At 35.1% G+C, this 21,545-nt stretch overlaps 3 protein-coding genes and 1 non-coding gene across 5 annotated transcripts; all 4 read right to left on the reverse strand.

Moving 5' to 3' along the window:
- Positions 1 to 1,192: 1,192 nt before the first annotated feature.
- On the reverse strand, positions 1,193 to 2,600 carry LOC120255799 (UDP-glucuronate 4-epimerase 1). The gene has a single exon (XM_039263572.1). It carries the CDS (start codon positions 2,550 to 2,552, stop codon positions 1,239 to 1,241), a length of 1,314 nt encoding a protein of 437 aa, XP_039119506.1. The 5' UTR covers positions 2,553 to 2,600; the 3' UTR covers positions 1,193 to 1,238.
- Positions 2,601 to 6,631: 4,031 nt separating this feature from the next.
- On the reverse strand, positions 6,632 to 6,704 carry TRNAE-CUC. Its single transcript has one exon. It is a non-coding gene; the product is annotated as a tRNA-Glu (tRNA).
- Positions 6,705 to 9,180: 2,476 nt separating this feature from the next.
- LOC120255801 (5'-nucleotidase domain-containing protein DDB_G0275467) lies at positions 9,181 to 15,383 on the reverse strand. The gene is made up of 14 exons (XM_039263574.1): positions 15,220 to 15,383; positions 15,078 to 15,123; positions 14,795 to 15,001; positions 14,544 to 14,680; positions 14,310 to 14,459; positions 13,928 to 14,029; positions 13,230 to 13,394; positions 12,918 to 13,028; positions 12,239 to 12,336; positions 10,769 to 10,892; positions 10,462 to 10,551; positions 10,213 to 10,257; positions 9,773 to 10,093; positions 9,181 to 9,615 (listed from the first exon to the last, which is right to left on the reverse strand). The coding sequence occupies exons 1-14, from the start codon at positions 15,274 to 15,276 to the stop codon at positions 9,550 to 9,552; spliced, it is 1,719 nt and encodes a 572-aa protein (XP_039119508.1). The 5' UTR covers positions 15,277 to 15,383; the 3' UTR covers positions 9,181 to 9,549.
- Positions 15,384 to 15,817: 434 nt separating this feature from the next.
- Positions 15,818 to 21,473, reverse strand: LOC120255802 (autophagy-related protein 18b). 2 transcript variants are annotated; one of them, XM_039263576.1, is made up of 12 exons: positions 21,358 to 21,473; positions 21,177 to 21,250; positions 20,251 to 20,324; positions 20,054 to 20,163; positions 19,471 to 19,562; positions 18,042 to 18,154; positions 17,825 to 17,944; positions 17,681 to 17,699; positions 17,554 to 17,596; positions 17,259 to 17,372; positions 17,118 to 17,177; positions 15,818 to 16,373 (listed from the first exon to the last, which is right to left on the reverse strand). In XM_039263576.1, the coding sequence occupies exons 1-12, from the start codon at positions 21,459 to 21,461 to the stop codon at positions 16,241 to 16,243; spliced, it is 1,056 nt and encodes a 351-aa protein (XP_039119510.1). In that variant the 5' UTR covers positions 21,462 to 21,473; the 3' UTR covers positions 15,818 to 16,240. The 2 variants fall into 2 exon arrangements, with proteins under 2 accessions (XP_039119510.1, XP_039119509.1); XM_039263575.1 differs by having other exon boundaries at positions 15,835 to 16,373; positions 17,554 to 17,699; positions 21,358 to 21,472.
- Positions 21,474 to 21,545: the final 72 nt, after the last annotated feature.

The raw sequence follows: 21,545 nt of genomic DNA on the forward strand, positions 1-21,545 counted from the left end.
AAAAAATTTATAATATTTTAATACATAACATATTTAAACTAATTTTTATTAGAAGAAATATATCCCATAACTACCAACGGTCTCTTAGCTCATTAGTATTTTTTTTTTTTTATCAAAACTTATGTAAGATGAGGGCACAGTATTCATCGGTGCATATTCCTAACTATAAATTTTAAATGAGAATACTAATCATTTAGCGTAAAATATATATATATATATATATATCACATAACTTTCAGCATTCTATTTGGATTGGTTTAGAGTCTATGGCTTCCGGGGAATTTGATATATATATATATATATATATTTTAATTTAAATTAATTTATGGCAAATATTTATATTTTAAAAAATATAAAGTAATAATATAAGGAAACATTCTCATGTTATGTCTCTCTCACTCTCTGGTCAAGCAAACTTATCATGACCTCCATCCAATGTATTGCAATAAACACAATAAGCCGGCCAATAAAAGCTGTCGTGTTGGACTTTGCTACTCTTTAATTGATGAACAATTGTCACATTTTTACTTGTCTTCAAACTTTGATATTAATCTTCACAAATGTTATATCCCAAATGTCCCCAAATAACTTCATAAATTTTAATTATTTTAAAAAATATACAAAGAACTAAACATGCAGATCAGGTAAACCATCCCCATCATCATGTCTATCCCCATCACAATCGCACCCCGCGAAATCCCAACCACTCATCACCTCACCGACACTCTCCTGACCGTTCGATCACACTCACCCAGAACCCTCCAAAACCAAGTGCTTATCCCGAGGCCCCACAATCGAACAGTCCAAAAAAGTCCATATCATAACCCAAATAAAATAATAATAATAATAAATATCCCGCGCGACAACATAACCATATCCTGCCCCCCAACCATCGTTTTCCACAGCTGGCCACAACGTGCGAGACTTGGGGACCAGATGAACGGCTGTCGTACTCTTTAAAGTCACGCGGCCCTATCTCAGCCATTTATTCCCACACCCTTCCAGCTGGCAATCCCTCTCCTCGGATTCTCCCCACTTTTCCCCCTCCAATTTACAAAATTGCCACGCGAAACGCGGAGTAAATAAAACAAAAAAAAACCCACCCTTCCATCCTCAACAAAAAAAAAGAATTTCAGTATTTTTTTTTCTCCTCGTAAATAAGGGGAAAAAAAGAGAACTAAAAAAACAAAAAAAACCCGGAAAATAGAAAAAAAATAATAATAATAAAAATAAAAATTTTACAAGTTTTTGCCGGCGTTGGACCGGCCATAGCCGTAGTAAGATAGGTACCATTTGACGAACTTCTTAAGGCCTGCCTCAAGATTCGTGCTAGGCTTGTAACCAAGCTCACGTCTGGCGAGGCTGATGTTGGCGTGGGTGAAGGGGACGTCGCCATTGCCGGGCATCTCCACCATGTTCTTCTTCGCCTTCATCTTCAGATGCCGCTCTAGAAGGGATACCAGAGTTGGGACCGTCACCGGCGAGGTGTTGCCCAGGTTGTAGATCCGGTATTGAGCCTGACCACGCTTCTTGCCGCCGCTGCCGGTGCTTTTCTCGGCGGTGTCGAGAGATGCGATACAACCCTTAACGATGTCGTCGATGAAGGTGAAATCGCGGGCGAGATCCACACGATCTTTGCCGCGGTAGATGGTGATCGGCTTGCCCTGAAGAATGTTGCGGGTGAAGGAGAAATAGGCCATGTCCGGCCGCCCCCATGGACCGTAGACGGTGAAGAAGCGGAGGCCGGTGATGGAGAGACCGTAGATGTGGTTGTAGGTGTGGGTTATCTCCTCGCCGGCTTTCTTTGTGGCGGCGTAGAGAGAGGCGGGGCGATCGGTGGTGTCGGACTCTGAGAAGGGGACCTTCTCGTTGAGGCCGTAGACGGATGATGATGATGCCCAGACGATCGCCGGCTGGGGATCCGCCGCCTTGCAGGCCTCCAGGAGCGTGACGAGACCCGCGATGTTGCTGTGCACGTACGAGTTAGGGTTCTCGATCGCGTACCGAACTCCGGCTTGCGCGGCGAGATGCATCACGTGAGAGAAGGGCACGATGTCGAAGAGCTTGGCAAGGAGTCTCGCATCATTGACATCCCCCTCGACGACGAAGATGCCATGAGAGGCGAGCAAGGTCTTGCGGGCTTTCTTCAGAGACGGATCATAGTAGGAATTGAAGTTATCAAGGCCAAGCACGCCGTCACCGCGTTTGTGAAGGGCGATGGAGACATGCGATCCAACGAAGCCGGCAGCGCCGGTGACGAGGACGGAGATGCCATTGGAGCGGCGAGGGAGGGCAGAAGCACGGACTTGACGCTCCCAATGGAGGCCGCCCCAGGATGCGGTGAAGTACTTGGATGAAGTATCGACGAATGATTGGAAGGAGAGGTAGGAGGCTGTGAGGGCGATGAGGAAAAGCGCCCATAGGAACATGGTGCTCGTGGAGGCGAAGCAGCGGTGGAACTGGCGATTCATGGCATGCGCTCGCTCGATCTTCACCTTCCCCGGCGTCGACGGGAACAGCTCATCTTCCAGGTCTCTCATCTTCTTCTCCATTGCTATCCTTCTTTGATTCTTTCTTTTTCTCCTTTTTTTCCTCCCTTTTTTCTCAAAAATAATAAATTTTCACAATAATTTTTTTTAAATAAAAATTACAATAAGAAAAGAGAGAGAGAGAGAGAGAGAGAGAGATGAGGAGGAGAGAAGAAGCAGAGGGAGAGGTCTGCTAAGGAGAGGGGAAGGGGGGGATAGGGGGGTATATATAAATAGTAGGTATAGAACGCGTGGGAGTGGACGGCTATGATTTGTTTATATGGAACTGATAGATTTATTTACATTTTAGTCCTTGCTTTATTTGAAAGGTCGTGTAAATAAATAATAGGAAGGAGAACAAACGCGTATGCTACAGTCCATAATTGGGGAGTTGAGGATTTACAGTTTGCTCCTTTGCTTTAATTGAAATTCAGAATATGCTTTAATTTAGGTGGAGTTTTATTGTAAGTGGGTTCTAAGCTGGCCTTGGTGGACCAGCTTTGGAAGGGGAAACGGGTTTAGGAAGCAGTGATTGGCCAAATTTCTTCTTTCAAGTTGACTGTCAAAATAAACATATTTTTTTCATATGATCCATGTAAAAATAATTTTATTAAGAGTTTATGAGTAATTACTTATGTTATAGGGGTACATATGCCAATATGAAATCTGCATGATTTGAGAATTAGCCCTCTGAAAAAGCTGAAATTATTAAAAAAGAATAGCTTCATTTGTAGTATCAGAAGTGAGAGAAAGGAAGGGGACGTTCATTTTACTGTAAGTGAGAGGAAGTCAAGAAGTGAGAAAAGTGCCACTTCTTTGAGCTGGGGGAAGTGATATCACTTCCAATGTTCATTTGTCAGAAAGTGAGAATAGAATCGAAGGATTTAGGTGTTGGATGAAGTTCTATGAGTTCAAAAAAGACTTTAGAAGTGAAAATAAGTTAGTTTATATAGATTGACTCATTTCCCCCACTACAGTAAAAAAATACTGAAGTGGATTTAGTTCAAAATCCACTTAAGTCAGAAGTGAAAGAAGTGTCATTTTTCCATTTCAGCACAAATAAACACTAGAAGTGGGGGAATCAGACCACTTTTTTTCACTTCCCCCACTTTCCTTAAAATGAACGCCCCGAAGTGGAAGAAGATTAAAAAAGAATATGAAATATTTTGGAGGGGCAATAAGTAGAAAAGACGGCCGTGAAGGGAGGAGGTGGTAGTTGGGGAAACGCGTAGCGGCGGTAATAGGTTTAGGTTTAGAAAGGTCGGTGAGGTGCAGGGGATCGCATATGAAAATAGATGGGAATAATTTTGGGTTAGGATGTGGAGTACCGGAAGAACCGGTCGCTTGGTGGGGCGGTGAGGTAAAAGGTAACCGGGGGGTGCCCGTGGAGGGCGGTGGTCACGGTTTCGTCTTTCCGGTTTCTAGGGGCACATGCCCGGGACTTAATCACAATTGGATATAATAAGACCTTGCCTTTTTTTTAATAAATTATCATCATCATCATATATATATATATGTACATATGTATTATTCTTAATTGTATAAGCTTTTCTTGAAAATCTGTGAATAATGTTGCTTGTATTTTTGGTTTCTAAATTTAAGACTCTCAATCATGTGAAAAGGTGTATAACATTTCTCTCTCAGTAGTCTGATAAGAGGTTGAGGGTTCAGACTCTTCACTATAAAGTCATTTGTCCCTATTATTTTTAATAAATAAATTTAGGATTAAGAAGCTTAATCCTCCCTCCACTTGTTTTCAATGTAAACACTTTGTTTGATTAGATAGAGAATAAGGTATACTATACTTAGATTAATAAATTTTTATTTTTTGCTTGTGTTTTACTCTTAATAGATAATTTTATGGGTTAATGAGTGAATAGGGAAATTTAATCCTTTGCTCCATTACCTAAAATGGGGTTAGGTTGAAATCACTAGACTGATAAAAGTGATAGATTTAGCATGGCCTATTTTGAGTAGAATTTCTTTGTGTAGTATAATAATGTGTTGGATTTAACTTGCATTATAAGGCATCCCTGATTGATTTTGGAGATAAATTATAAGTGGTGGCAAATTTCTTTTGATGCTTGAAATGTTTTTAACAGTTAGATTATTTTTTAGATTGCCACACAAAATGTTGAGAAATTATGTATGTTTCTTTACAAAATTAGTAACAAAAACCTTTCATTGTTTGGGAGGAGCATCTTTGAAGGTGAAAGAGTGGGCTCCTCAATAAGCTGTTCTTCTTGGAATTGTTTGTTTATGAATCCAAATGCATCAAATGCTCAGTGTGGGGTGCATGTTTTGCATAGTGCTCATGTTGGACCTTTCCAATCCCTTTATTTATACACTTCACCATTAAAAATCCCCAAAAAAAATCTAGTTCTTTCCACATTGTTCTCTTTATTTTGGACTGCAAAAATTTAATTTAATTTAATTTAATTTGTGATTGATATGTCCCTTGATTTCTGCCTTCATTTAGAGTTTCTTATGAACTAATATGATTATGCTTTGATTCTACCAGATGAACAGATGAGCATTAGCAAACAAGGTGGGGCTAGCACATGCTCTGCTTTGATTATAATTTTAGTGTCCTCCCAAGAAAGTCTTCTCCATGAGGATGACATTAAATTAAACATTTGATATCTCAATTTTAATATGTCATCTCTGATTAATTTATTGCTAATCTGAATCGAATTTCTAGATTTGTGCAATGAACTGCATTTTTATTATCATTATCATTTCTGGGTTTTGACAAATTATTCGGTATTCGGACTCTGGGCAGTATTATTATACTCACTTGTTATCTGAATAGAACTCTGTTCAACCATACCATGATTTTTGTGCAGTTTTATATGAATTTGATTAATTTGAGCTTTTTTTTTATATATAGTGATCAGGGATGTCAAAGTTCTTGAATTAACTTAGCACAAGGATTATTTAGTAATGTAGAGGTCAATGTCTTGCAGATATTTGAAAGACATTTGGAGCTTTAGATGAGATTTCTTTGAAATTTAAAAACCTTGGCTGGCATCTCATTGTTCATCACTTGTTGACAACAAATTGTTAAATTAGTATGTATATATTTTTCAATATATGCTCCCATAAAATCAAGATTCTTGACCTCATACAAAGAATATTGGTTTGACAGAGATGTATAGGTAATTATAAAATTTTGTAGGGTTAAATATGGAATGTTGGTATTTATAATTATAGGTGGAGAAACAAGGAGTGGTGCACCTCAACGTCACTTAAAACACTAGTCAATGAGGTAACATCACTCCATTTTGTCCTTTTTTTTTTTTATTTCTTCTGACTTTTATTCAAGATTTTTATTCTTTTGTCTATTTATATATTTATTATGGGTAACACTTCCATTTGTATTTCATGTAGTGGTTGCCATTCCCTTAACTTGAATGTGCGCGTCTTCATCTGAAACTTTGAAATTTTATTTAGAAGATAATAGAAACAGAAGTGAGGAGAGTTGAAACATACCATATTTAGCTGAGAGTACTCTTTTTTTTTCTTTACCTTTTAATGTATTAAAGTCAATTGAATGTAAGGAATCTGATGAGAAGAGGCTGGAATTAAGTAATTGTTAATATCATCTTGGAAACCAAGCAAGAAAAATAGCAAGCTTTTCCTTAGAAAAAAAAAAAAAAGAGTTAGTTTCCATTAATAAAAGACATGTATTTTATGCTTTGATGATAATCTGAAAGTTGGTTTAATTTTTTTGATTTTTCTAGGATTTGGATTGATGGAAAATGGAGAAGAAGTTAAGATGAAGGAATTTATGTTTTCTTTTCTCTTTTTTTTTTTCTAATTTTGATTGGATGAAAAACAAACAGAGATATGAGTTATGGATAATGTGGATGGATAACAACCATAAAAGGATATGGTGATGAAAGAAACTATATTGTTTATTTATTTGTTGGTTTCTTTCAATGTGATGTGGACAATTGAATTGTTGTCACTGGCATTAATTTGCTGATGTTTCTTGGATGGATAAGTATCAGCTTGAATATGTCAATAAAACTAAGGTTTTAATTAGGGTAAAAAAAAATAAAGATTTTGAAATTAAAAAAAAAAAAAAAAAAAAAAAAAAATTCCGTTGCCGGGACTAGAACCCGGGTCTCTCGGGTGAGGGCCGAGTATCCTAACCAACTAGACTACAACGGAGTTGTGATCGTTCGTGGAATGTAAACTATCACAGCAAAACACTAGTATTTAGTCCGTATAAAAGAAATGATCCCATCAACCGAGTTTCCTGCTAGTTATGACGGAACTAAAAACAGTGACTAATTTTTAACAATTTGATTGCTTAAATTTAATAATTTTTAGAAAAAAAAATTATTTTTGAAGATATTTACCGATCAATTTTTACATTATATAATAAATAAATAATAAAATTTATAAATTTATGACTAATAAATCAAGTTTTGATTTTGTGGTAGTTTTCACATAACCAAATTTACTGAATTATGTTTTAAAAAACAAAAGAGATAGAATGGTAGAGAGAGACAACAACACAAGCAGCTATATATATATATATATATATAGTGTAGCACAATTGTACCAATTGGTGAAAGTGTGGTTGGTTGGGTTACAGAAAAAAAAAATTTGGATGGATGTGTTATATATGTGTGTCTCTATGCATATAAGTATAAGATTTAAAAAGTATATTCCTAGAAGAACATATGGAAAAAGATAGCATTATTTTGGATGCAAAAGGAGAGAACTAAGAATGCGTTTGGATAACGGAATAGGAATGAAGGAGTAATGAAAAGAGGAATGGGAATGGGGGTAATGGGGAGAGGATAGGAATGAAAACTTTGTTTGATTAGAAAGGTTATGCATTAGGAATGTAAAAAGTAAGTGAAGAATATGCGAGACAATTATTTTTATGCTCTTTCTGTAAAATATATATATATATATATTTAATGACATATTAATGTTTTCAATTATTAATATTCTCATTAATTAAGTTAATTAATTATTTTATTAATACAATTAATATTTTAAATTAAATAAATTTCTCATTTTTAAATATATATATAATGATAAATTAATGTTTATATTTATTTGAATTGTTTAAAATATAATTATTTATTTTAATATTAGGATTATCAATTAAATTAAATAAAATCTTTTATTTTAAAAAACTAAACATGATAAATATTTTAAATATTATTGTTTATTTTAATTATTATAATAGTTATTTAAATTACTTATTTTTATTTATTCAAATATATTATTATTGATAAAAAAATATAATTTACTTTAATTATTAGGCTTAAATATCTAAATTAAGTAATTTATGTTAATTAATGTAATGTTTAAATATATAGAGAGGGTTAAAATATATATTTGACACACATTCCCTTCTCTCTCTTCTCCATTCCCACCAAAATAGCGGGAATGGTGATTACCCTCCAAGAAGTAATAAAGGAGGGTAATCATTACCCTTATAGGGCCGTTTGGTTCGTGATAATGACATAACGAGATTACCATGGTAATATGAGAATGTTATATGGTTGAGAATATTGCGGTAATTTAATATAACCATGTTTGGTTGGGAACTCTTATTACCGGAAATAGTTCATTGTAATCAATTTGTAAAAATATAAAAAGCCATGGTAATCCAAGATAGACACCAAATTTGATGGTAATAGGATTATCACTTTATTGGTAATATTTATAAGTTGGTAATGTGATATTACCATCCACATTACCACCAGTGCAATACCAAACGTGGTAATCTTTCTATATTACCACGAACCAAACGGCCCCTATATGTTATCCAAACACATCAATGGAAATGTGTAATCAATGATTATCCTGTAATCATTGATGTCATTCAAACACACCCCAAGTATGAGTAGTGACAATCTGTACCATCCGTGAAACTGAGCATGAGCCAAACAAACACTACCAAAGCCATGGGTCCCAAACTGACAGGAGTCATGTTGCTTTTCTTTGAAAGTGAAATATTCGAGTAAATACAATAGTAATTAACCATAGGTTGAAATGAATCTTGTCTAGTTATATATTCCTTCAACAAACATACCGTCTCATCCAATGACTTTTTTTCTTTTCTTTAAAATATACTCTAATAAGAAAGAGGTGATTAAAAACATACCATCACCGTAATACAAGAGTGACAGTGACACCATTTTCCATACCCATATATATCAAAATGGGAGTATTTTTGAAGTGTGTGGATGATTTATTCACTTTATCAAAAATAAATAAATAAATAAAATATATAAAATTAAGATATTTTAGCTTTAATTTTTAAAATCTGAACAAACTAAATAATATTAAAACTGAAAACTGAATAAATTAAGTCCTGGTGACTAAAATAAAAATAGTTCAATAGAGACCTAATTTTCAAATTTAAATAATAATAATAATAATAAACAATTAGTCTCAATTATTTAAGATTGGTTAATAAGCTCACCTTTTTCACATTGTTCTACCCAGAAGCCAATAATCAGATAAATCAAGTTCAATCATATTCTTTAAAATGTCAATATAATTTTATAAAAAAATTCAATCTAAGCAACTCTAAATTATATAAAATTAAATGAAATGAATGCAACAAATGATTATCAATAAATGGTTTTTTTTTAAAAAAAAAACTATAAACATTCACTATTTAAGAAAAGTCAGGGATATACGCAAACATAAAATTAACACCCAAATATAAAAAATAAAAAAAATAAAACAAAAACAAGGGGAGGAAAGAGAAGGCAAAGGATATTATTTGTTTGTTGAAACAGATGATGTGGCTGGCTTCTCAACAAAATTATCTGTGTGAAAAACGACGAATATTCAACTAATTCCGCCGCCCGGTTTTATAGACTAATATAGAATTTTCAATGCTAAATGTTTGAAGGCAAAGCTCACTGGCAGTGGAAAATATGTCAGCAAGCAGAGCACTCTCAAGACAAAACAGTTGTTTTTCATTTGTAAATTGCTGTGAAGTCAAGGAAAAGTAATGAGCCAAGCTAACCTGAATTACTCAACCAGACGATACTTGACAGTGTGCTTGGCTATGTTCTCGTGTTTTAAGAAGACTTGAAGGAACCTGCATTATAAGATTAAAAACAAAAAATAAGAACTGAAAATTTGAATTATAAATCATGATAGAGAATCAGAGCTTGAAATTTGCTCATGAGTCATGAGTTGGAGTGCATGGCTGTACTGTCAAATGAGCAAGTTACGAGTGAGGAAAATTATTATACCTTCACATGATGTGGCATGATTTTAATATCAAAAGGCACATGAAGCCATGCCTCAGGTGGGTACAGCAAGAAGTTGCCCGGCTTACTGGTGTAGACATCGGCGTACTGTTGAATATGATATGAAAATGCTGATTCCTGCCCGGTGTCTGTGAGGAAGGTGGCACCGAAGGAGCTATTGAACATGCTCCTCATTGCAGCACGTGCATCTTGTCTTTCTTTATTCAGTTCATCTAATAATGTTTGATGAGCTTCTCCTCTTTGACACTTGGACACTATGGCGTGGAATTTCCCAAGTAATTCCTGTATTATGTGAAACTTTGCCTGCATTAAATGGTTTAAGTATTAGATGAAAATTCCTCCTCTGAGAAAAAGAAAGTTGAAGTAAAAAGTGCAAAGCAAGAAGTTCCAACGCATGTATTTCATTATTTCAGAACTTATACCTGCTGAAATCGGTAGTTCTCGTCATTCTGTATACGTATTTCACTCTGAAATAACAAAGAAATCTTGTTGAGAAGATGCAGAATCCTATATAATTTTGTGTAATTCATAGCAATGGTGTCATAATATAGAGAAGGGTACAAGATGTAAATCTACTGAACATAAAAATATTGGCCCATGCATGGTACTGGAAAATACGTTATCCTGAATGCATCAAAATAGCTGCCTAGTTTTCAGAGCAAAGACCAAACCTCAAGTTCATGAATTATGGCAGCAGTTCGCCAACCAGCTTTTGACGGACCCCTCAAGTCACTGAACAAATGGTCACCAAAATATATCACCTAATTACAAAAAATGAGAAAATCATCAAATGGAGGGCCTAGATTCTAGAATAAGCATATGCCTAGGCAAAAAAAGAAACTAGAATTCTCTAAACCAACATAATTTCATGATTCACGTCTACCCCCTATAGATAAATGTTTCTACAAATAGGTCATTATTACAAAACCAGCGGTAATTTTAGTACAAAATTACATCGATTAGTACATGACAGCATACCTCAGGACCGTTCCACTTCGTAATCTGTAAAAATGACTTGAGACAACCATGGTAATACACTTGATCTGGGAGAAACTTATCCACTGCCGTAAAAGCCAAAGTGTCCTTTTGAATGTCATAACACCTAAAATAACACGCTAGAAGGTATAAATATGTAGCGCATATACTACTAGAACATGACAACTTAGGATCATAAATCAAAATAATGCTTGCTCACAGGCTTCATGCATAACTTTCTTCTCATGGTGGAAAAAAGCATTTATTGACAGGCGAAGACGCAGAAGCTTAACAAAAGGAGCCTCTAGACCAATATGGGACATAAGGCAGAAAAACCAATGGGCAAGAGCCAGCACACACCGCAAGAGGTAGTCTTGGCATAAATCAATTTAAACCATACAAAGTACGCACACGAGACATAATGGGCCACAAACGCGCTAGACACCATTATTACCTTGTCCAGCCTGTCTCCATTTTCTTCCGAAAAATACAACCAAATAAAACAAAAACCATAATTTTAAAACAAGCAGCTAATATAAAAGCTATGAATTATTAATACCTAATAATTTTTTTAATTAAAAACACTTAGTGATAAAAAATATTAAAAAAATAGTACCATGCCATGACAACCTAAAACATCAAATATATGGTCTGAAAATAAGCACGCAAGATAAAAGAAAAGTACAATACATGAAAGATATAGCTTCTGAGAAAAATCTTTCTAAATTCTTATTTTTAAACTGAATAATAAAATTTAAAATTTATCATATTAAAACCACTGATGGCCACCTCAAAGATAAAACAATTTATTTGGGTTCTTTCATACTATGAAAGCTCACAAAAATATCAATTGTCATTTGTATAAAATGGTCAAAATGATTTGCATGACAAATAAATTTGTCTAATTGAAAAACCAAAAAAAAAAAAAATCTATATTTTAACCCAGAGTAGAAAACCCTACACCGGTGATTGGTTCAGTAGGAATCATTCTGCTCACGCACGTACAAGTAAATGGAGTATCAAAAGGGGTTTAAATTTCGAAAATACTATCTTATGACATGCATATGGAGGTCACAGGGTGCTTTCCGGCATTGATAGAATGATGGGTGATCGTACAAAAAGAGGATGGTGTCTTTGGGCATTGAGAGGTGATTGTACAGAGAGAGGACGGTGTCTTTGGGCATTGATAGGTGATTGTTAAAAAAGAAACACAAAAGAAGGAACGATGCATATGTCCTTTCTCTGGTATAACCCACGGTGCACAATATGTGCTTCTTGATGGGCGCTGGACTCACCACAGAAAATCATTTACGGTCAAATATATAAAGAAACTTAGGACAACAAAAAAGCTCGCATAGCTTCTGGCATAAAACCCGGAGTAAGTTGAGCAGCTCAGTAAGTTGGAAAGAAAGAGTTAATATTTATCTGATATGAGAAAATGATAGAAGATCAAAGTAAAAGGCTCAATGAAACCTGAATGGGTGCTCAGAAGTGTAGAAACATGGCTTATTAGCCCGAGCAATTACAACATCAAAAAGGTCCCTCCAAGAGTCTCGAATATCACCATAGTCCTAATGGAAAAAAAGTATGCATTAGAGTTATAAATAGAAAATAATTTAAACATAGCTGGACAATGATGGAAAGAACAGAAAGAACAGGACATTACAGGAGCAAGCTGCATATTAATTTTTAAAAAAAACTATATTTGATTCAAATTTGGTTTAAAGAGATATATGAGGAGACAAGGACGGCAAAATAGGATAGAATGCATGCCAAGGAAGACCAGATCATATTTGATAAAATTAAGAACCAGCCACTGTAAAGAATCCCCCGCTGGGCTATCAGGAAATATCCCATGATTCATTCAACATGGTCTGTAGAGTTATAAGAGAGATTTTACCCTCTGTTGGCTCATATATGCTTTCTACTATCTACTTTCCATAACAAATTTACGAAAGAGCAAGCAGAAATGGGGAAGTCAGAATTCTACACCAAAAACATCAAATGAAGATGATCATCTATTAAAAGAGTCAAAAGAAATGCACCCATTGTCATTATTAGTTGAAGACGAACTTGGCAAGTCAAAATAAGGACCAACAGCATAAAACTATGGTTTAGAATTGTGCAAAGAAAAAGAAAAGGAAAAGAAAACCTGAAGCATGAATCTCATCCCCCCATCCACAAAATTAAATGGGGAGTTAGTTAACAGGAAAAGCTTTTTCCCTTTCTCCTTCAACATCTTCAGAAAATGCAGCATTTGGCCCTGTATTAAAAATATGAAAAAAAAAATCCTGTATTAAACACAGCATTTGGTTCTGTATTAAAAATATGAAAAAAAAAATCCTGTATTAGACACAATGTGGCACATGAAAAACCCTTATCTTAAAACGATTAAAATAAAATAAAGATCTCCTTCACTATGTTATATGGAAATTGAATGTTTAGTGAGATTATCGCTGCTCACATTTTTCATAAAGTATTTTTGAGGATCAGAGAGAATTTTCTTATGGACTAAACCACTTTGATGGACATGCTGAATTGCTCGGTTTACATCTTGATATACGTTAGAAGCATCAAAGTTCAACTGATCATCTACAAAGTGCTGCACAATATCTGCAATAAGGCATGCCTACAAAAGAAATGTTAAAACACTTTAGAGCCACATGAAGTATTTTGATGGACAAAAAACTTACAAAATTTACATTTGATACAAGATCTAAACATAGTGTGACTATTTTATGCTATAAATTACTGTTTAGTTCATGAGGCCAGTTTATGGCGTTCAGATAGAACAGTGGTTATTCCCCACCACAAGCTAACAAGAAATGGACCATTAACCAAGTGCCATAATCTAAAAATGCGTAAAAATGCTAGAGACAACAATGCTGACCACCAAGACCAACAAAACAATTAACAAGAAAAAACAAGGGATGATTCAAAGTCAGGAATGATGTCTACAAATATATGAGACAATTTGAATTCAAGATTACAAATGATGAAAACCCAAATCATTCAAGTTTTCATGTATTTAACAATAAGGAGGTGCCCATCATGCAGAAGTTGAAAATTGTCCACATGATAGATAAAAAATGTCTCACAAGCCTCCTATCAATTACAGCATCGTAAAGAAATGATACACGTATGGAGAATATAGAGCCTCACCTCACTAAAGCAAAATAAATCCATCAAACCAACAAGCCCCCCTGCCTGATCTCGACCAATGTGTCTTGTACCATATATCTCTTTGATTTTCTTCATGCTTAGCTGCATGAAACCAGATAATATCAAGGCAGCATTTGAAATGGTCATATTCCTTAAATTCAGGGAATGAAAAGCTAGCTCCATTGCATAAAGAAAGCAATGTGAAACGTGTGAATATGATGTATCATGGCTTCTTGAATATTACAAATGGGTAAAAAACAAATTGGAACTCTTTTACTCCCATGATGCTCAAACAACTACGCATTAATTCCCAAAAAACTTCAGACACTTGATCAACCATCCACAATAAAGACAAATTACCAACAAAAGGCAATTAAATCACCTTGTGACGCCCAAAGAAGCACCCATCTGGCTCAATGGACCCAAAAAAGTCGAGCTTCAGAAGGCACCCTTTCAATCTGTCATAAGAGAGCCCTCTAATGGGAAAGCTCGAATCATACTGAAACCTCAAGCAACTCTCAGGATACTTAAGCTGGAAAAACAAGAATACTTAATTGAAAAATTCCACGCATATGCAAACCAGTAATCAAACTAACAACCTCAATAAACCACAAACCTCATTCACAAGATACTCTTTCGCAATATCGTAAATCAAACTCTGCACGTTCTTAGAATAGTGTGCCAATGTATAGTCGTAATCAAAACCATATACTTGTATATCCCCCAGTTTAAGATTTTTATTAACATATATACCTATCAAACAAATAAAAATCAAACAGATACATCAGCGCAACGATTAACTTGCCTTGATATCTTCTTCCCAACAAAAATAAAATAAAATAGAAATCAAATGAAGAATAAGAAGACCTTCTGGGTTCATCTTAGGCATCTCCTTCAATGCCGCCGGGATGTCAAGAAAGCTCCGCTTGGCCTCCTCGAACTGCCTCCGGATCATCTCAACCTTATCATCAACATCAGCACTACGTAGCTGATCAACAGCTCCCGATTCTGCCATAACATTCGTGCTAAAACTTCGATGAAATGGTCCCATTCCCAGCCCTAAAATCCACAAATCTCAAACATCACAAACAAGATAACCTCAAATCCTCCGAAAATGAACAAAAGAACTAAGCAAGCAACACTAACCAACCTTCTCGACTTCCAAAGATAAAAGAGCTCACCGAGAGTGAGGATTTCTGCAAGAAATAGTCCAAATAAGAAGCACACAAGGAAAACCAAAACACTAGATGAAAAGAACGAGAACGAGAACGAGAATGAGAGAGAGGGAGTACAAGAGCACGACTGCAAGGAGAGACAATGAAGAGGAGCCGTCTTTGGATTGCCGCCATTGAAGGGCAAGCTCGAGCTCCGAGCTTTGATCAATGGTCGCAAAGAAGAAAGGTCATCGCGAGGGAATGGGGGAGCGTATTTATAGGGGCGGGAGAGGGAGAATGAAAAGGAGTAGTGCTTTCTTTAGGGATTATTTTGCCCAATTAGCTTTCATTTTCGCTTTTTCTTTCTAATTTTTTATATTATTTTTCATATACACCCCCGTAAAAATTGCTAAACCTTTTTATATTAGTTCGTGCATGTTATATAATTATAAGGTCTTGAATGGATATATGTGACAAAAAAAAATAATTACCCGTCAGACTGTTGAATGGTTGTTTTTTCAACAAAAAGAAGCGCATTAATTTAATAATTTTTAAGTAGTTGAACTATACGCATGTGATTTTGGAAAAAGCATGTGATTTACTCTGAGAAATATTGTTTAAAAAATATGAATTTATATATATATATAAACTTTCAAATAGTCCTACTAAGAAAATATTGCAAAGGCCTTTTTTTTTTGCAAACAGGTTAAAAAAAATAAATAAAGACACGTGTGGCTGTAGGTAATTCAGATCTCAAGTAAATTATAAAAATTTATGCTATTATTTACAGAATTACAAAGGGGACGCACTATGTTTCAAGACGTAAATTGGCACTGAAATACAATGCCTGGACGTTGCCTGACATTAGGCATAAACAGATTTAAAACAACTACAACATATCTCTAATTATCACTGATCAAACCTAAGTTTGCAAAATACTAGCAAACAAAGGGTTGAACCTGATCCAGATATAAGAACTCTTAGTCATAATTTAAACACAATCTTGCATACTTACAACAACGAAATTGCCCGATGCCGAGCTTTCTTCTTGTAATCTCAAGAATGCACCTGTGGAAAGAAGATTCAGATACAAGATTGAAGAATACTGTATTGTGAATCCACAGAATGACCACAGTGAGTTCTTGTAATGTTTTCAGTCTCATGGGTTATCTGCAATTGCATCCAGTAAATTATGTTCACGCTCGATGCTCCAGGAAGTATCGTTTGACTTTCTGACATTAAAAGTGCACTCGTGGAAGTACCCGTTATGGTTGATGATATAAATACATGCCCTAACAAAAGTTAAAAACATAATTAGCAAAGAATGCAACATAATTCCAAAAGCAAAAGCAGTCCAAAAACACAAATGATAAAACTCTGATTTAGAATAGTCTAGCCTTGAAATTCAATCTTGAATTCATGTTTATCTAATTATTCAGCCGTTCAAATGCATGCTATTTGGATCCACACATTTCAGCAACTAATAAACATGTCCAAAATGCTCGCTGGTGTGTGCATTTTAAATAATTATAACATAAACCGAAACTTGGGAAGGACCAGAGTTTCAAAAGAACAATCAGTTATCAGGCCATGTGCAAGAGTATAATAGGTCAGTTGATATATGCTACACCGCAGAAAAGTCATCATATAATCAAGCAATCTTGTTTTTATGACATCCAATCTAACTTGAAAGTGAAAATGCCAGTGTACTGCAGTCCAAATGTCAGTGTACAGCATGTTCACCAGCAGCAACATGACCATATGGACCAGAACACGAACAAAGATGCTGGCTCGGCGCCGGATCTTGCATATGAATTATAGGCAGGCATAACAAACAAAGAAAATGAACCCCCAAAAAAAAAAAACTATAACAATCATGATCAACAGAATGAATGTGGTTCAGGCTTCTATGATAAGTGCTTCATCAGATTGTTTACAAGTATATTAGAACCAATAGAAATAAAAAAAAAAAAACATGGATCACCTAACCAGAAAGATCTTGAAGGAAGGATATAATTCTTTTGCAGATAGCTCACCTGATGGCAGGAGTAGTGGATGTGTTTTCGACATTATCCAAGCTGTAGATCACTGCATGACTGTAACATATGATTTGACTTAATTATTCAATGACAGGCTAAAAAAAGACTTGATCAATAAAACCAAAATTGTGGATTCACCTCTTAACTCCAACTGGTACGACATTGTGAATAACATGGTGCTGGCCAGATTCAAAGGCATCGTTAAAGGAGTCAGGGATCATTGATCCAAGTAGCGTACTGGGCTTCCTGCTTCTGAAATAAATCAAAATGAGACTGTCAACTGAAGTTCCAATCACCAATTTTAAATGCAAAAGTATAAATGTAAGGAATAAAAATAGAAGAAAATTACTTCACAAAAAACTAATTAGTTGTGATGAATATGTATCTTTTGTGCTAGAAATTTGTTAATATGACAGCACAATTTTTTGCCAACCTTTCATTTATCACAGATCCAAGGAAAAAGACATGTAAAGATCCTGATGAGCTCGTAGCAACAAGAATATCAGGAATATCCACTGATGGCTGAAATGATAGTGAATATATCGTTGATGGATATGTACCTCTTCTAAAACTATATGACTGCAATAGAGAGGTACCAACATGAGAGTCTATAAAAATCAAAGACACTGTGTCAAAATCTTTTGGGAGCAGTATTGCATGAGTAGCAAAACAAGGAAAAACATAAATATGAGCATTCAGCCCACCTTGGTTGCTTGTGAAACTAAATGTACTCTGATAATTGTTCCTTGTTCAGAAGCTGTGGCCAAAAACATACCACTTGAACAGAAGGCAATTGCGGTTATTGCTGAACGGTGTGCATCTATCTGTGATAAACAATGCATTGATGATGAGACAGATCATAAGTAATTACCAGCTTGCTCAGTAAGCAGGAATGACAAAATCCATCACAAGAATCCTAACCTGACACAGAGAAGAGAGCTCGATCGTGTTGTATATCAATACAGATCCTCTCTCTGTACTAGCTGGAAGGGCCAAATAGCTACCTTCTGAACCAGGAGCAAATGCACAAAGTCCTGGCACAGACATTCTTGAAATCTTCATAGACACCAAAAGCATGATAACTCCAATAATTCAATAAGTTCTACGTAGTTAAAAAAAAAAATCCAATACCACACAAAATCTAGAGCAGACATTTACAAGCCTTAAAATTAGATGGTAGCTAATAATGAAAAGATGCTAAATAAATTACATCGAGGAAACAAAACAAACAAAATAAATTTCACCGGGATCAAGAATATGGCTCCACAGACTACAGAAGAGACAAATCATCCTCATCACAGAGGGTGCCAGTTCTCTAATCAGTCTAAAGTAATTCTCTGACAAATAATTCTCCCTTATATTTCAGCTCTCTTCAGATCTACAGACATCAATAAATAGTCCATCCTTTCAAAAGAAAACTTATGTCTTATTCTCACTAATATGCAACACATGAGACCACCAAACAAAGACCATCAACAACGGGCGTAGAAGAACGTTGTACATCACAAATTTGGTAAATTAGTTCAAATCACAAACTCCATGAATTCCTTAAAAAAAAAAAAAAATGGATAAATATGGACAAGCCACAAACCCTCAATCATTGTGTTGGAAGTAAGTCAAGCCCTCAACCTTTTACTTGGGAGAAAAATGAAATACCTATCTCCTATTGTAGGGATAGTATCCCTAAAAAAAGTATTCCATTAGAACCCTATAATGGGATTCATTCTCATTAATATATTAATACCAAAAAAAATTGTGACAGGAAAAGAGTGGAGTTCAAAGCATCTTTCTGCGATCTGACTTCACCACCATTTAAAACTTCAAATAATGTCTTTTGGTGAATCATTCAGTCAAGAACTCAATCCATATAACCAATTTATAGAGATCCAGCAGTCGAAGTTTGCATAAGTTCCCAGTATATCATAATTATGTCAAAAAACATTGGCCCAACCGGAGAAAGCCATTTTGAAAAACCAAATGTCGGAAACTTTTCACTGTCAACATTTGAGCACAATATCCTTCCATCCATCACTTCTTCAATTTGAACCTCCCTGAATTGCCCAGTTGTTTCCTGAAAGTGCCACTCCAAATACAAACTGCATTATTCCTTTAGAAACTTGTTTATGTCATATCTTGGGTGAACTTTGCACACCATCCAAGTTGAAACAAATTTATACTAGCCATGCTACATAGGGTGATAATTTTTCCAAAATGTCATTTCATAATGCCATTGATGGATAAGAAATAAGATACTCAAAACACTGTACACAAGTCTTCCATATAGTACTTTAAAATAGATAAATAAATAAAACTGCAAAATGCACCTGCACAAAACAGATTTCTCTCTAACCTTTAGCATTGGGCACAGTATCTATGGTGTCCAAAATAGCTAAGCTGTTCAAGTCATATATGTATGTCTTATCCTGCAATAGGACAATAAGCCTGCACACATGGTGGAGTACGTTACATCAAAAGGAAATAGAAAAGATTGGCACAACATGAAATTGTGTGTATTTTTTTCTTTAAGGCTTGGTTTCTTCTAAATTTCTTTTTAAAAAAAGGATAAAGTTGTCTCATCAATTCAAGTGTATATGCATTTCACAAGTAGAAGATATAAGGATCCAGGAACAACAGGTATTAAGTATATCAAGGGCAAAGAAAACTCCCCCAAACCATAAAACAAATGAAGGTTTGGGTCACCAGACACAACAACAGAATTCAAAGGAAAAATCACACATTATGTAGGCAATTGAAGATGAGAAAAACTAATATCAGCAATAATTGAAAAGTTAAAACAACAAAAAGATATAAACACACTGTTATGCGCAAGTAATTGTTCTGAATTGATTGTCAATCATTAAACATAATTCAAACAGCACAGCTTCGTCTAGTGCTTGCCACTGTGTGTAAAAAAATGTGCATCAAAAACTTACCTTTTTCTATTAACACGTATAGCAAGAATTGACGTCAAGAAATTTAGTTCCCTAAATGGTGCTCCAGTAACTTTATTGAAGAGACATAGTCGACGAGGGGATAATGAAGGCTGTTTGGAACAGATCAGAATAAAATGCGTCATGTTGCATTACATACAATATAAAATGCAACTTTGGAAAAGTAGATCACTAGGTACCTGCTCCCCAGCTCCAACAATAGCTAGAAGACTAGAACTAAATAGCATCTCCACAATGCTAAATGCCCCAAGAGCTACACGATAAAATTAACGTCAATATTAACTGAAGTTCCAAAATAAATTGAGCAAGACAATGACCAAAATAATCCATAACAACTAAAATATAGAATTAAAATCAATCACTAGAAAAAAAGCAGCTAGAATTGAAAAATTCACAACCATATAAGGTAGATGAATATGGTTAAGTATACAAGTCATTGAACTGCATGTCTTGCTTATAACCTCTACGAAACACAAGAAATAGAAACCACTAAACTCTATGCAAGAAAATCTGTATTTCTGAGAGTAGGTTGGTTCTGAAACTAAACTACAAAATCACCAAATTTTTAGAGAAATCTAACTCAATAAATTAATCAAACGACTGATAATATTAAACACACACAGAAAACACCTTGCGTCTCCTAAACCCATATCTGACAATTTTCAGTACATCAATTTTCTAAAAATATGCTCAAGTCAATGACACTACCAAACCAACTTTATTCACAAGATTATAATACATATAAAGCCATTCCATCTTAGTGACAAACAAACAAAACTCAATCAACCAGACACCACTACTTGATCAAATAAGTCCTTTCCAATTTTCCACTACAAAAGAACAATTAACATAGGAAGTTCAGATTGCAGTGCAGATCATTGAAATCACATCCAATAGGACAATCCAAACCATTGAAATCACTTGCTTCCTAAACACAACAACCCCTTTTAATTTCCACCATGCGTTACAAACAAACAATCCATTCTTCACAAGCAAAGCAGTCAATTCCAATAGCATCGATCGAAAGTCACTGACCCAAAACAATACAATTAACAAATAAAAAGATTCCACGCATCAATTCGTAGTAATCTCACCAAAAACTCACATTTCTCATAGCATAACCTGCCGGTACTCGCATGGAATACCTTGAACCCATCCCTAGTTCCGATCGAGAAGTAACTGCAACAAACACAAGGTACCATACCAAAATTTCAAGCCAAAAACAACCAATTGAATGAGAAGAAGGAACCCCCAACAAGAATTTGCTAGGGTTTCCATGAGTTTACCTGTTGTCTTGGTTGAAGGAGGCGCAGAGGATGGGCGAGGCCTGGGGATGGCTTGTCGCCATCTTCGCCCCCTCTTCGTTGCTTTCCCAGATGCGGCTTCCCATCCAAATCCCTTCCTTTATATACCTGAATTTTTTTTCACATATACCCTATAAAATATCATAATTGTATTTATTCCCTGAAAATGC

This window comes from Dioscorea cayenensis, unplaced genomic scaffold (genome assembly GCF_009730915.1).
Source record: "Dioscorea cayenensis subsp. rotundata cultivar TDr96_F1 unplaced genomic scaffold, TDr96_F1_v2_PseudoChromosome.rev07_lg8_w22 25.fasta BLBR01001198.1, whole genome shotgun sequence".
In the NCBI taxonomy this organism is placed as follows: Eukaryota; Viridiplantae; Streptophyta; class Magnoliopsida; order Dioscoreales; family Dioscoreaceae; genus Dioscorea; species Dioscorea cayenensis.